The sequence below is a fragment of the Sebastes umbrosus genome, chromosome 20 (assembly GCF_015220745.1).
Source record: "Sebastes umbrosus isolate fSebUmb1 chromosome 20, fSebUmb1.pri, whole genome shotgun sequence".
NCBI lineage: Eukaryota > Metazoa > Chordata > Actinopteri > Perciformes > Sebastidae > Sebastes > Sebastes umbrosus.
Genome location: NC_051288.1, coordinates 6040801 through 6053839, shown reverse-complemented (window position 1 = coordinate 6053839; position 13039 = coordinate 6040801). Strand labels below are relative to the sequence as shown.

At 40.8% G+C, this 13039-nt stretch overlaps 1 protein-coding gene across 2 annotated transcripts; it reads right to left on the bottom strand.

Annotated features, from left to right (window-relative positions):
• Positions 1-59: 59 nt before the first annotated feature.
• tefa (TEF transcription factor, PAR bZIP family member a) lies at positions 60-11896 on the bottom strand. 2 transcript variants are annotated; one of them, XM_037755096.1, is made up of 5 exons: positions 11682-11896; positions 4458-4856; positions 3881-4101; positions 2474-2685; positions 60-2141 (listed from the first exon to the last, which is right to left on the bottom strand). In XM_037755096.1, exons 1-5 carry the CDS (start codon positions 11746-11748, stop codon positions 2117-2119), a joined length of 924 nt encoding a protein of 307 aa, XP_037611024.1. In that variant the 5' UTR covers positions 11749-11896; the 3' UTR covers positions 60-2116. The 2 variants fall into 2 exon arrangements, with proteins under 2 accessions (XP_037611024.1, XP_037611023.1); XM_037755095.1 differs by lacking the exon at positions 11682-11896 and adding an exon at positions 6849-7169.
• Between the last annotated feature and the right edge of the window lie 1143 nt (positions 11897-13039).

Sequence of the window (13039 nt, the reverse complement as noted above, 5' to 3'; positions counted from 1 at the left end):
TTGGATTTAGGTCTTCTAAATGAACTGCTAGAATCTAAAGAAAGAACTCAACACTTTTAGTCTTTCTCAACAAGGCTTTATTTATACATACCGTATATACAAGACACAAAAAGTAGCCACACTCAAAATGCCATGACGTTTCTTTACAAAGAAATACAAAGACGGTACCAGGAAGGTTAAAAACAACTACTTTAAGTTGACAAATTGACCTGTTCCGTTATAGCAGAAAGCATTAAAAAAATACCAAAAGTAGTCAGGAAGCTCATCATCATTCATGTCAGAATTATACAGAATTTACTGATGTAAAAATTGCACTTATTGACAAATGTGACTGTCCTGACTTTTAGATGTACTCCCCAAGAAATATAGCACTTGTCTAATAACTTTAACCAAAAAAAAAAAGATAGAGATGCATTTAATACAAGTTGTATTGTTAAAAAGGAACCTATATTAGTTTAAATTTTATTTCACCTTGAATCATATTTCACACATGGGGAAAAAAGGACCATAATATTGAACTTATTTTGGTGAAAAGTCACTGTGTTTGTTGTTTGGAAGCACAGCAACAAAAGAACAAAACAGCTTTCCCTTTTTGTCAGAACTGGACAGTGAAGTGATTCATTTTCAGATGTTATTATTGTTACACAATATGCCCCCCCTGTAAACTGGCAGACAAAAATGGCTTGGAGAGTTTTTGATGCGCCAATATAGTCTGCACCCATTGAGGCTTCCTGGTTTGTCAAAATAAAATCATTTAAAAAAAATCTGTTGGCAACAGACGCTGCCGGCTGACACGCCTCAGACAGAACAGACAAAGCAGTTCAGACACAAATGAGGAAGAAGGCTGATGAATGTGTCCACCAACACATCCTAAAAACTTAACAGTTGATACAATCTAAATGCACATTTCCTCCTCGTGAAAAGGTTTTTTTAATACCCAGTTTTTTGATCATTTCAAGCAACCTGTTGTGAATAATAGGAAAGTATGAGGTTGATTGTATTAGAGTTTTTAGGCTCATTATGTCAAACATTTCCCCCTCGAGCTGCCTTTAATAAAGCACTAATTAAAGTCCCGTTAGCATGCGACAGCCTGCCTTAAACACTCATTTTCAGACATTAAACTCGGCCATTGTGCAGCTCTTTTATTTCAGGAATTTACACTTTCCTCGCTTGAAATGTATCCAAAACTTGCAGTTCAAAAACTTGCCTTACACTGAGTTTTTAATGTCCAATGATGCTGAGCACATTGTAACATGATGGAGGAGAAAAAAATACAGTCTAGAAAGTATAATCTTAGGCTACAAGTATTTACAGTACATGCATTAGTGGATTCTACACACAACACCTCTGAAAGCTTACTGATGTAAATGGACGAGTCTACGCCGACGACCCGCAGAGAGCTAAGCAGCAGGCGTCCTACTCCGTGACAAAAACGGCACAAGAGCGACAGCGAGAAAGACGCCGAGACAGGGAGTGCCGGCTCTGTGCCGCTGGTAACGGGTATGTGTACGTGAAGTGTCACTGTAATCCCCTGAAGAAGCTTAAATTATTGGAAATGTCACAGTTAAAGAGGTTTTTTTTGTGGGCAAAGAAAAGCCCAGCTCTTCACATAATCCGCGGCATAGTTTGAAAATAAAAAGGCGGATTTCAGAATTCATTCAAATGTGGAAAGAACTGGAAGTAACCTGCAAATCAGTTTTCTACAATATCTAAATAATGACTAATAATCTCGTCTAAACTATTGCAACTGCTACCCAAAGTATCATCTATCTTTTGAAAAATAAAAACCCACGGTTTCTCCAAAATAACCATCACGAGTGATCTCTTTCGGCCAAAAGGCGTACAAAACATGATAAAAGTACACGTCGTGAAAGACGTGTACTGAAGAAGCACTTGAATATCCTCTCGCACTCGTCTCACTCACATGGATGGTAAATCAAATTCTTAAAAAAAAACAAAAAAAGATATATCAGGTCTTTTACATGCTATTGCATCTCCACGGCAACACCGGTCATGCCCTTCCTCTTCTTCATCTGATCGATTCTACTGTTTCCAACCCCACTGGTTTTGATTTATTTATTCATCAGAAAAAATAAATTAATAAATCAACTGCTGTCTATTGGTCCTCGTCCGGCGATGCACTTGAAAGAGAAGAAGGATGACAAGGGGAGGAGGGAGAGAGGTCAACATTAAACAGCGGAAACATTATTCACACGGTTTGGTTTTTGTCCTAGTCTCAAAGGGGCGCTCCTCTCCCTCTCCCTCTCACTCCTCTACTGCGGCTAACTCCCTCCGTAACACAACACCGTCTTCTCAGTGGATTTCGGCACGACTAACAATCAGGACTGCCTCATGAGAGCAATGTCCGAATAATGTTTTCTAACCTGACATTTGAAAACAAAGTGACGCATACTGTGCTGTCTGCTCTATGGATGTCCATTAACAGTTTCATGCTTTTTCGTGGTCCCCTTACAGTGGTCCGAATTTGGCTTCGTAGCGACCCGTTGTGTTCTTGTAGCGGCCGCACTCCTTCCGTAGCTCGGCCACTTCTGTCCGCAGCGCCGTGTTCTCGCGCTCCAGGAAAGCTGCTCGGACCGTGATCTGGTTCTCCTTTAACCTGCGGGCGTCGCGTGAGCGCTTGGCGGCCACGTTGTTCTTGCTCCTTCTATGCCAGTACTTGTCGTCCTGGAGGGAGGAAAGAAGCACTGAGTCAAAGAAACAGGACAAACATGCCTTCTAGGCTTCAGGTTAACCTAGTTTAACAGTTATTGTCAACACATTCGACCCAAATCTGAACCCAGCCAAGTGCTCAATATGGCCCACAGCCAGGCTCCTTTGTGTGTGTAAACAAAAACCCGTGTTCTCAGGCGGGCTGGGGAGGAAGGAAACCATCAATTTGAATATTGTCATTCCGCTGAGTCACTGTGAGTTTGCAGAGCTGGTTCACTGTGACATGGCTCGAATTCTACTGCGAGCATTGAGAAGGTGGCTGATGAAATTAGAAGCCAATAACACGGTTACAGGCTTGTGATTTCATCAGCCAGCTTCTCAAATGAAATTTTTTTTGTATCACGGTGTCAGCTAAACTAGAAATCAATATTATAGGTGCATAGGCCACCATGCATTAGCACCTGAACCCTTTCGTTCTTCCATAATCCAGTTGTCTAAAAATCTTTGCAGACCAAGTCCGAATTTTTCGTACATGTTTTTTTAATCCACCATCTAATGAAAATCGCCTCAAGCAAAAATCTTGCACACTGAGTCCGTGAGTTCGCAATACAGGACAAAACTGAATTAATTACGTGGGTGCAATGGATAGCACCAGTCCCAAACGGGGCTAATAAATGAATGACATTAGCAAAACGCTATCGTTTAGCGGCCTAGCGCACAAGCACTACTGTCTAATCTTTCCTACATCCATAGTTTTGCATCCATCTCCGATTCCAAACAGTTCTGCAATCAAATTCCGCATCTCTTTAGTCTTTTATTTGTTAATCTTGAAGTGCTTTGTGCTGGGAGACAATACAAATGTTTATTATGCCAGTTTGGATGATGATGTTTGTACGGACGGTGGCTCTGAGTGGTCAAACAACCCTCTTTTGCCTTTTGACGGATGCGAAAAACACGCAAAAATCCAACCTGTTCCAAAACTTAAATGATGGACGAAAGATTCGGAGTCGGTGTGTAAATTTGCACAAATTTCAGACGAAACATACAGACTTGGTGCGCAAAGGCCTTAAGAAGTGAAGCTTATTCTAATTTTAAATGTCGAAGCTCTGCTTTACGCTTAAGTTTGCCTATCTATTGTGGTGTTTTCCATAAAACAAACTATGCACAAACACAGTGAAACAAACTGCTGGACTGCTGTGTGTTAGCATACCTTCTGTTCTTCAGGTACAAACACCTTCTTGGCCTTCTTAATCATAGGCTGTGGCTTGAGCTCATCTTCAGAGAACTTGTGTTTGCGAGGGTCAAACAGCTCCCCTCCGGGCACGCTCGACAGCACCAGGTCGGTGGGATCTGGCTCGTAGTTGATGTCGACTTCGATCTCGTTCGGGTCTTCGGGCTCTGGGGTCGCTCGGTCGGTTTCAGTGATCACCTCTGAGCAAACAGAAGAGGAACACGAGAACTGAGAAATTGGACGGCTGTAGATTAAACTGAAGGTCGGCGACACAATTCAATATGTGGTTTCTTTCCGCCATAACACACACACTGACACTCCAACATGTGCCGACTGCTGATTATCCTGCAGTTAACTCTACTATCTTTGCTATGCAGAGGCACCGGAATCTATTTCTGTCACCCCATCAACACCATCTTTAACCATAGCCCCCATTCCCCCACACTAGGACTTGACGAGTCATCTCACTTATCCTGAACATCTAGTTTTCCGCCTTGTAAAACAAATACTCAGCAAAAGTTTAGTGAAACCCTCTGATCCACCAACCCCCACTCACCAGCAGTAACTTCACAGATGATATCAGAGTCACTCTTGGTGATGATCACCACTTCCCCCTCACACTTCTCCAGTTCCTGAATGGGCAGCAAGGACAGCTGGGACACACTCGCCAGCTTGGCGGCCTTCAACTGCGCAGAGGGGGCGACCTTCCGTTTCTCCGTCTTCACGGCGTCTCCGTCCGGGTTGCCCTTTAGGAGGTCCACGTCGGGCAAGGTGGGGATGCCGTTCTCCATGAGGAACTCCTCGAGGTCCATGTACTCCAGGTGGAAGTTTTCGCCATCGTAGGGAATGGTTTTCTCCCAGATGGCGGGGGTCAGGGCGGCTGAAGGACCCATGTCGCTACCTCCTCCGACCAGGTCCACATTGACTCCCAGACACAGCTTTTCCTTGTCGGTGTCTAAAACACAGGAAAGATAAACATTTAGATATAAGAGAGGGTATTCGTAGTAATTGGTAAACGCATTTGTGATGACCCTGAAGCCAGTTTTGTGTCTAATCTTATGGAGGTCAAAAGGAAAACTCTTCAAGTGAAGCACAACTGAGAGTTCAGTTTTTTTTTCTCTCCAGAGAAACCCCACCCAGAAAGGTCCCCAAGGGCACCTAATCCAAGTTTTTGTTGCACTTTCGACAGTTACGGGTTCAGTCGTAAATTCCACAGGCTACAAATGATAAATGCAATTCATAACTGCAATCTGCTACAGAAAATCTCAATTATTTATTGAGAACTTTCAATCGGAAGTCCTCCACGCTCTACTAAAAGCTCAGTGGAGTCCTCGTGATACGAATAATAGTAATAATATTAATAATAATGGTCATTATTTTAGGATGGACCTCAGATCCATCCGATGCGAGATTTATGAGCATACTGAAATGTTTTCTGGTCAACACAGTTGTGACAGTTTATGAATAGAGTGTTTAAGCCCATTCAACAGTGAAAACAGATGCATATAATAGCAAGGCATTACTGTAAATATTAGTGTAGAGAAACATGCTACTGACACCTTTTATCACAATCTTTGACAAGGCACGCACTCTCCTTCACTTATTACTGAAAAATAAATCATTGCAACTAAAAGAAAGGGAACTTTCTATCAACAAAAGTGCATTTAAAATCAGGGGAGTGTCTAGAAAGGTCTGGATGGTTAGGTGGGTCTAGTTAGTAGCAGACTAGCCCACACAGAATTGCTTCAAAAGCTTTAGTATAGCAGCGATTAAATGCATCACAATTAAGTGGCTAAAACCTGAGCCCCCAACATACAATTTATGGATTGAGAAGGTATGGGAAATTTACCACATGGAACAAATAACCTATTCCCTGAGACTCCAAAAAGACACATTTATTAAAGGGGGAGCCCTGTCATGACCATACTGATACATTGTTTAAGTGTGTGTCCCCATTGTTTTTCCTCTGAATTCACTTTATATTATAGTTTAAGATGAAGTCTTGTTTTGTTTTTGTGTTTTCTCTCCCCCCTCTTGTTTTAAGTTGTGAAATTTTGTGTAAAATGATTCAATACTGAAGTGTTTTTATTACGCAAAAGAATTGTGAACAGTATTCACTGCGTTCACAGGACCTCTTTGTGCTCTCTGTCCCAGAAGCTCGGACAAAAATTGGGGAAAGGGCTTTTGCATATTCTGCACCCTCAGCCTGGAATTTGCTCCAAAATGACCTAAAAATCAAGAAGCTGGTATCATTAAATATTTTTTAATCTAAAATGAAGGCTTTAGAAGCAGACTCTATGGCATGCCAATGTTTTTAGCTCCTTTGTTGTACAGCTGACTCCCAGAAAAGCTCCTTTTTGTCCCCCCATTTGTCTTTAGATAGTTCTCTTTTAATGCAGATTTTAGTGCTTTTAGTGTTTGTGAATTGTATTTTATCTCCATTTGTTTCTGTGTCTGCAACTTTGTGTTCTTGCTGCTGACCGTCTTGGCCAGGTCTCCCCTTGGAAAAGAGGTTCTTAATCTCAATGGGAGTAACCTGGTAAAATAAAGGTTAAATAAAAATAAAAAAATCCCTGCAAATGAACAATGAAAGCAATAAAACCACTTGTATTCTGACTATTTCATGGTGGTTATAGATTCAATCCATCCATACAGGTGTAATACCAGAGCTTGGCCAGCAGACGTCAACATTTATGTTGTTACTGTATCAGCTGCTTAGAAACAGAGTGAAGAGAAGAAGAGAGCTCTGTGTACATTATGTTCAAAGCAGTGTACTCTATAGTGAACACAAGTTAACATCGCTACACAACTGTTAAACACATGGTGGATATCCTCTGTCGGCTACATTGTTGTGATACATGTTATTATCACGTTTTTCCGGCTGTTTGACCTAACAAACTAACGCCACATGGTTGTCCCCTCCGTCTCCGTCCATTTAACTACTCACCGTCGTCTCCGTCCAGAATATTCGGCGGAGGCATTTCCATGATCTTCTTCAGCACCACGGGGAATGAACCCGGTGCCCCCGAGGCCGTTTCCAGGGTGATAACAATAGGCTCTGACATGTTGAACCCTTGTTTGTTAACGTTATCCTAAACTCAATAGTTATACAGGGTGTCTCTAATGTGTTTAAATCCACCACGACGGTAAGAGCATCCCCAAAAAACTCTCTGCACTGGCACACATCCACTTTCTCTGAAAAAAAGTAGGTCGTCTGGTAGGTTTTCGGTGTTTCGGAACAAACCGCACCTCCTCGTCTGTACACACCCGCCCAGCCTGGTGCTGATTGGCCGGCCGGGCCCTCATCTCATGAATATTAATTAGATGGCTCAAAGAGGGGGCGGGGTTTATAGTGAGGAGCCAATAGCGGGCGTCACGTCGCACCTAGCTGAGCTCTCATTGGTTGACCGAGTTACGTATCTATATGTTCCATAGAATACATTAACAGGGGAAAAAAACGTGTCACGAGCCAAAGGCATTGAGATGATACATATATCCATGTAGTCTGGAGTCTATTAGGTCCTGACGTCATCAAGTTTGTTTTCTTATCTAGATTTTAAACAATGTCCCATATTATATGCACACTTTCAACTTTTCAGTGATTAACAACCAGCACTACTCCCAGTAGACCACTTACACACCAACACACTGACAATTACCTGATATTTTCAGGTGGAATTTCATTCATTCATTTAATTCTCACTGTGCAATATCATTTTCCACTTGTGCAATTGTGTTAATAGTCTGTTTATTGTCAATACTGTATATACTGCTCCTATTCTTATACTTCCTTCTATTTAAATGGTTCATATTTTGTTACACTTTGTTTAGCTCTTTTTTTTTTACTGTTAGCTGATGCATCTCCTTTGCTGCTGTACACTGCAAATTTCCCCACTGCGGGACTAATAAAGGAATATTTTCTCTTAGTTAAGAGCTAATTAATGCATCAGCAGTGTCATCACGTCATCATCTTCACAAATTACACTACATATTAAACGCAGGTTCCCATTTTTTTTATCCTGCAAATTCGTTCACACTTCTAAAAAAAACATTGCCCCAAGAATACAACATATAGTGAACGTATGTTGTTATGTTGCAGCGCCACTACTCACATGGAAAAAAACACGTGCAGCTGCTCGCCCTAACATATGTTCAGGCTCTGACCAATGGAGCGGCTCCACTCACATGCACAGAACATGAGAGGAGGGGCGGCCAAGTGATGCAATAGTGCAATTGGCTGCGTCGTGAGTAGCACTTATGGGCTTTACGTTGCAGTGCGTTCTGGGTGCTTTGCTGGGACATCCCAAGGGCAAAGATCAGAACAGAACTGGATCAGTCTCATGACAACTTCACCATGAGAGGTGGTGGCTGATATTCCTGCCTCATCACCTTCAGCCATTACATAGGAAACTGCTTGTTTGCAATATTTTGTCTGGTTCATCCTTATCAAACACTTGATCAAAACTCTCTTCGCTGGCCCACATCCACATCCTGCAACAAAAAATAGTTCTAATGCTAGTACATCCTGTTTTCTTTGACAGATGAATACATTTAAATTCACGGACGCATTCTCCAAATGTTCTCTCCAATGTGTCTATTTTTGTCTGGGAGGGGGACGTTTTTGTCCAATGCTGCTTGTATGTGTCTCACAGAATCTGTTTTTGGCACAACATTATGAGGAGAAGCCTTCGGGGTAGGCTGCTACAGTGAGTGTGCACGTGAGCTCAGCGATGTAAAGTACCTATAACCTACCTGGCATTAAACTAATAACACAACCAGAAATATTATAATTAAGTACGCACTATAAGTCAAAATGCCCTGACTTTCCTAAGAACAAATGATTGACACTTGACCTTTTAGGATTTGACCTTAAGAATTTTCCATTAAACTACCTGTTATTACAGAATACTAAATGACAATCACCATGAACCACGATGTACAATAAAGTAAGAAACTCTAACTTACATTTTTAATACTTCTTTGCAGTAGTCTACACAACAAACAAGAGAAACTGTTATTTAAAGTTTACAGGCACTCTGTTTTACTAGAGATATAGAGAACAGGGCCTATAGAGAAACATTTCCATATGACCCTGACTAAAATGTGCATGTTCTGTGTGTTAGTGTTAAGACAGAAACATCCTATAGCCCTGCTATTTTACATAAACACACTAACTCTTAACTGACAGTTGGCTAAGTCAAAAGCAAACATACATAAAACCTCAAACAAACATTAAGTTCAATTAAATCAAATGAATCAAACATTTGCCTCTATGATGTCTCGCAGTTCTTTTCTACGTCAACCATCACACATGTTACAAGTTGTTTTAAGTTTTAAACATCGGTGGCTGGTCAAAGGTGTGATCATATAATATTACACTCACGGTTAAGTCCCATGTGGCTACCAGATGCAGGTATGTCTGGACACAGCAGTAGCAAAGACGGACTGTTTTGGCTCACATGGATGCCCGGCAACTAATTTAATCTGCCCACAAAGCCACTTCCCTTTCTGACAAAGTGAATTAAAAGTGAATGGATTTCTCTGAAAACAAACTCCATCGTCAGCATGACTGTGCTGAAAAGTCTTAGGGATGTTTGCAGCATATTTTGCTTTTGTGGATTCTGTGTGGTCTTGCTTAAATAAATCCTTGTTCACTATCGGTGAATGAACAGCAAATACAATCAACAATTCAGAAGGGAACAGCTACTGTACTGAGCCTGTGTCACCCCGTGTTATATGCATGAAGCAATGTGACGCGCACAGATCATATAAGTGCTTTGCCACAGGTGATGCAGTCGACAATGCGATCTAAAAATAAAGAAGCCAAGACTTTGAAGCCTACGTAGCAAATTCTTAGCAACTGCACGTCGAAGGTCCTAGAGCAATTCCCACTCACACAAAGTGCACTGTCTCTGTAAGCCCTGCAGCCTATTACCATGGCCAGCACAACCTATAAAGTTATTCTATGATATAATTATTGGAGTAAAGGACCAGTTCACCCAAAAGATTTTATTCCACTTCCATGTTTGTATGACCCTCATGACCCCATAACTTCATTTCAGACTACTAGAATTAATGTGAACATCTTCGGACAGCTCTAAAAAAAAACTTAAAACAATCAAATATATCCAAAGAGTTTTGTAACCTAACTACTGCACTATGAATCCATAATTGCCAAAGTACCTCATTATATTAACTGTTAGCAGGTGGAAGATAACGATGGACATTTCACCAATATGGGAGAGAGAAAATGAAGAATGTATGTAATTAATTATACTTATTGTGAGGTTCTTTAGGTGCTCCTTTAAATTACACACAGAAACAGACTGACTGAGTGATTGTTAAATCAGGTGGAATGAGGCCAACGGCAACAACAAAAACAAACCTCTCAATGTAATGATATTACCTGACTCTAATCTGATCTTACTAAACATGATCCAGAGAAAGGAAACAACAGAGCCACCTAGTGATTTAATCACGGATCTACAAAGCCCACCAGCCTGTACAATAACAGGACCATAACGCTTTTCCTTATCCAATCTTCTCTTTTATCTGATCAACACATCCCAAGGACAGGATTTATGTAGGGTGGGGTGTGGGGGTGGGTTGGTGGGGGGGGGGAGTGATCCTTTATGTGTATCACCCAATGTCAGTGTGTTTCTGATAAAGTTGCTATAGTGCAGGGGGTCAGCAACCTGCGGCTCTGAGGTCCAGGGTACGACGGTAAGACAGAGTATTAGGGCCACATTGAGGAAAAAAAATTAATTTGAGATTTAGAGAATAAAGTCACAGGTTTACGAGAAAAAAAAGTAGAATTTTACGTATTATTTTCTTTTTTACACTTACAGTTATGACTTTAGTCTCATAATATTACAGCGTTTTGTTTCTCTTAAAGTTATGACTTTATTCTCATAATATTACAGCGTTTTGTTTCTCGTAAAGTTATGACTTTATTCTCGTAACATTACAACTTTTTTCTCGTAATATTATGACTTTATTCTGGAAATCTCTGATTTTTTTCCCTCAATGTGGCCCTAATACTCCGTTGTACATTTGCACTTTGGCCCTCACTGCATTAGACTTATATACTATATACTTGGACTATAAGCTGTGTTACCTTCATCACAATGCTCAGATGTTTTGCGGCTCCAGACTGTTTTTTTTTTTGCCTAAATTGGCTCTTTTGATAGTAAAGGTTGCTGACCCCTGCTATAGGGTCTAGTTGGGGTTAAAGGTCACTTTTAGTTTTGTTTAAAGATGCAACAGGATGGACAGGTTTTGCTGGGAGCAAATGTTGGTTTAACAGTCCTCACTATTCAGACTAACCATGCTCACTAGATTGACATTGTTCCCCAATAGGTTTTTCACAGCAATAATGCAGAGATAATGATGATTGCAGCTTTTGTACAATTATTTAGCTTTAGTTTGGGGTGATGGGCTAAAAAAAAACATTTAGTGATCAAGCAAGTAGAGATTCCCTGTTCATCTCACTCAGCTACAGCAGCCAGTTGTGTAACCTATATTGGTTAAAGTCAAGAAAGTCAGCATTTTAAATATTACAATGTGATGATCACCAAAATGCCACAGACCCCCTCAGCAGCTGGCAACAGGTTCCCATCCAGCTCAGCTGACGGGGATTACGCAACAAGCACGCAGTCGTTTGCAGATATTTCTGTTTAAAAACGCCAATCCTCTTTTTTGCATTATAAAAACAAACAATATGAAGTCACGATGCTGCATGTAAAAGTCCAACAAAACACACTTTGATTTGCACACTTACCATTATCATCAAAGTTGGGGAGATTATCAAGAAGAGCCCTGAAAACCTCAGGGATATCAGTGCTCATGTTTGTTTCCTTTAAATTACAAATAGGATATATATATAATATAAAAAATATTTCAGAGCTCACAAAAATCAATATTAGATTAAATCGAAAAGAGTCCGATTTGGGCTTGCACGAGCCTGACAGCTCCCATGAAATGCTAGGACAAAACTTAAACAGGTCGCACACTATGAACTCTTAGACAGGTTACTTAACAAGACCCGCCCATTCGGCTCCCCAGTAGCCAATCAGCAGCGCGCTTCCTCTCGGCAATCGACGGAACGAGCGCCGATTGGTCAGTAAGTGTGTCCGTCACAGCGGTGACAGCCAATCATGAGCCGCGTCTGGATTACCTAAGGGGAAAAAAAAGAAAAGTGTAGGCCATAAACGTAGCAGACTGTTATGTAATAATAAAACATAGATTACTAAAAAGTAACATATAAACACCACCTGTAGCTCCTCCAGACACGTCTGTCTATACAAAAATAAACTGTTTTAACCAGTTGGTGAGATTTAAAACAATAAATGCAAATATCACCAAATAATACACCTATTTGTTTACAGTAATAGGCTACTGTAGGGACTAGGCTATAGGAAACACTAACATAGGCTACAAGATACTAACTTTAAACTAATACGCATTGTATGTCACAATTGGAGCATTCATTTCCTGAAATGTCACAGTCACCCATTGGAAATTTATTTGAAAGTATAGGCTATAATAATACACATGTATATGAAGGTAACACGTGCATTTCTCACAGTGAGCACAGATGAAGCTAATTACATTAATAATGGTTAATTTCCTCTTGCATGTGACTCAAAGGCCAGAGAGCTAGCTCTGCAACTCAGACTGAAGAGCAGGTTGTGTAGCAGGAGGTAATGTGAGTGAATTATAGGTGCAAAGTGCAAAGAAACAGCGACGCTGTCAGACCAGTTTGCAATTGAAAAAAAAAAGTATTTTTTAAGAGAGCCAACCAGAAAACGTGATCAAGTGCCATCTGGTGCCCTTCTAGTGGAGAAAACATGATTAAGTGCCCTCTAGGGTGGCCTTAAAATCGAGAAAACATGATTAAGTGCCCTCTAGGATGGCCTTATAATGGAGAAAACATGATTATGTGCCCTCTAGGGTGGCCTTAAAAGAGAGAAAACATGATTAAGTGCCCTCTAAGGTGGCCTTATAATGGAGAAAACATGATTAAGTGCCCTCTAGGGTGGCCTTATAATGGAGAAAACATGATTAAGTGCCCTCTAGGATGGCCTTATAATGGAGAAAACATGATCAAGTGCCCTCTAGGGTGGCCTTAAAATGGAG

Excerpts from the sequence above, each read along its gene's own strand:
- tefa (XM_037755095.1), bottom strand. The coding sequence starts at position 6,966 with ATGTCAGAGCCTATTGTTATCACCCTGGAAACGGCCTCGGGGGCACCG. Across the intron at positions 2,686-3,880 it reads TTGTACCTGAAGAACAGAAG|GACGACAAGTACTGGCATAG; the intron begins GTATGCTAACAC and ends TCCTCCCTCCAG. Across the intron at positions 2,142-2,473 it reads GAAGCCAAATTCGGACCACT|TGCATCGCCGGACGAGGACC; the intron begins GTAAGGGGACCA and ends TTCTCTTTCAAG.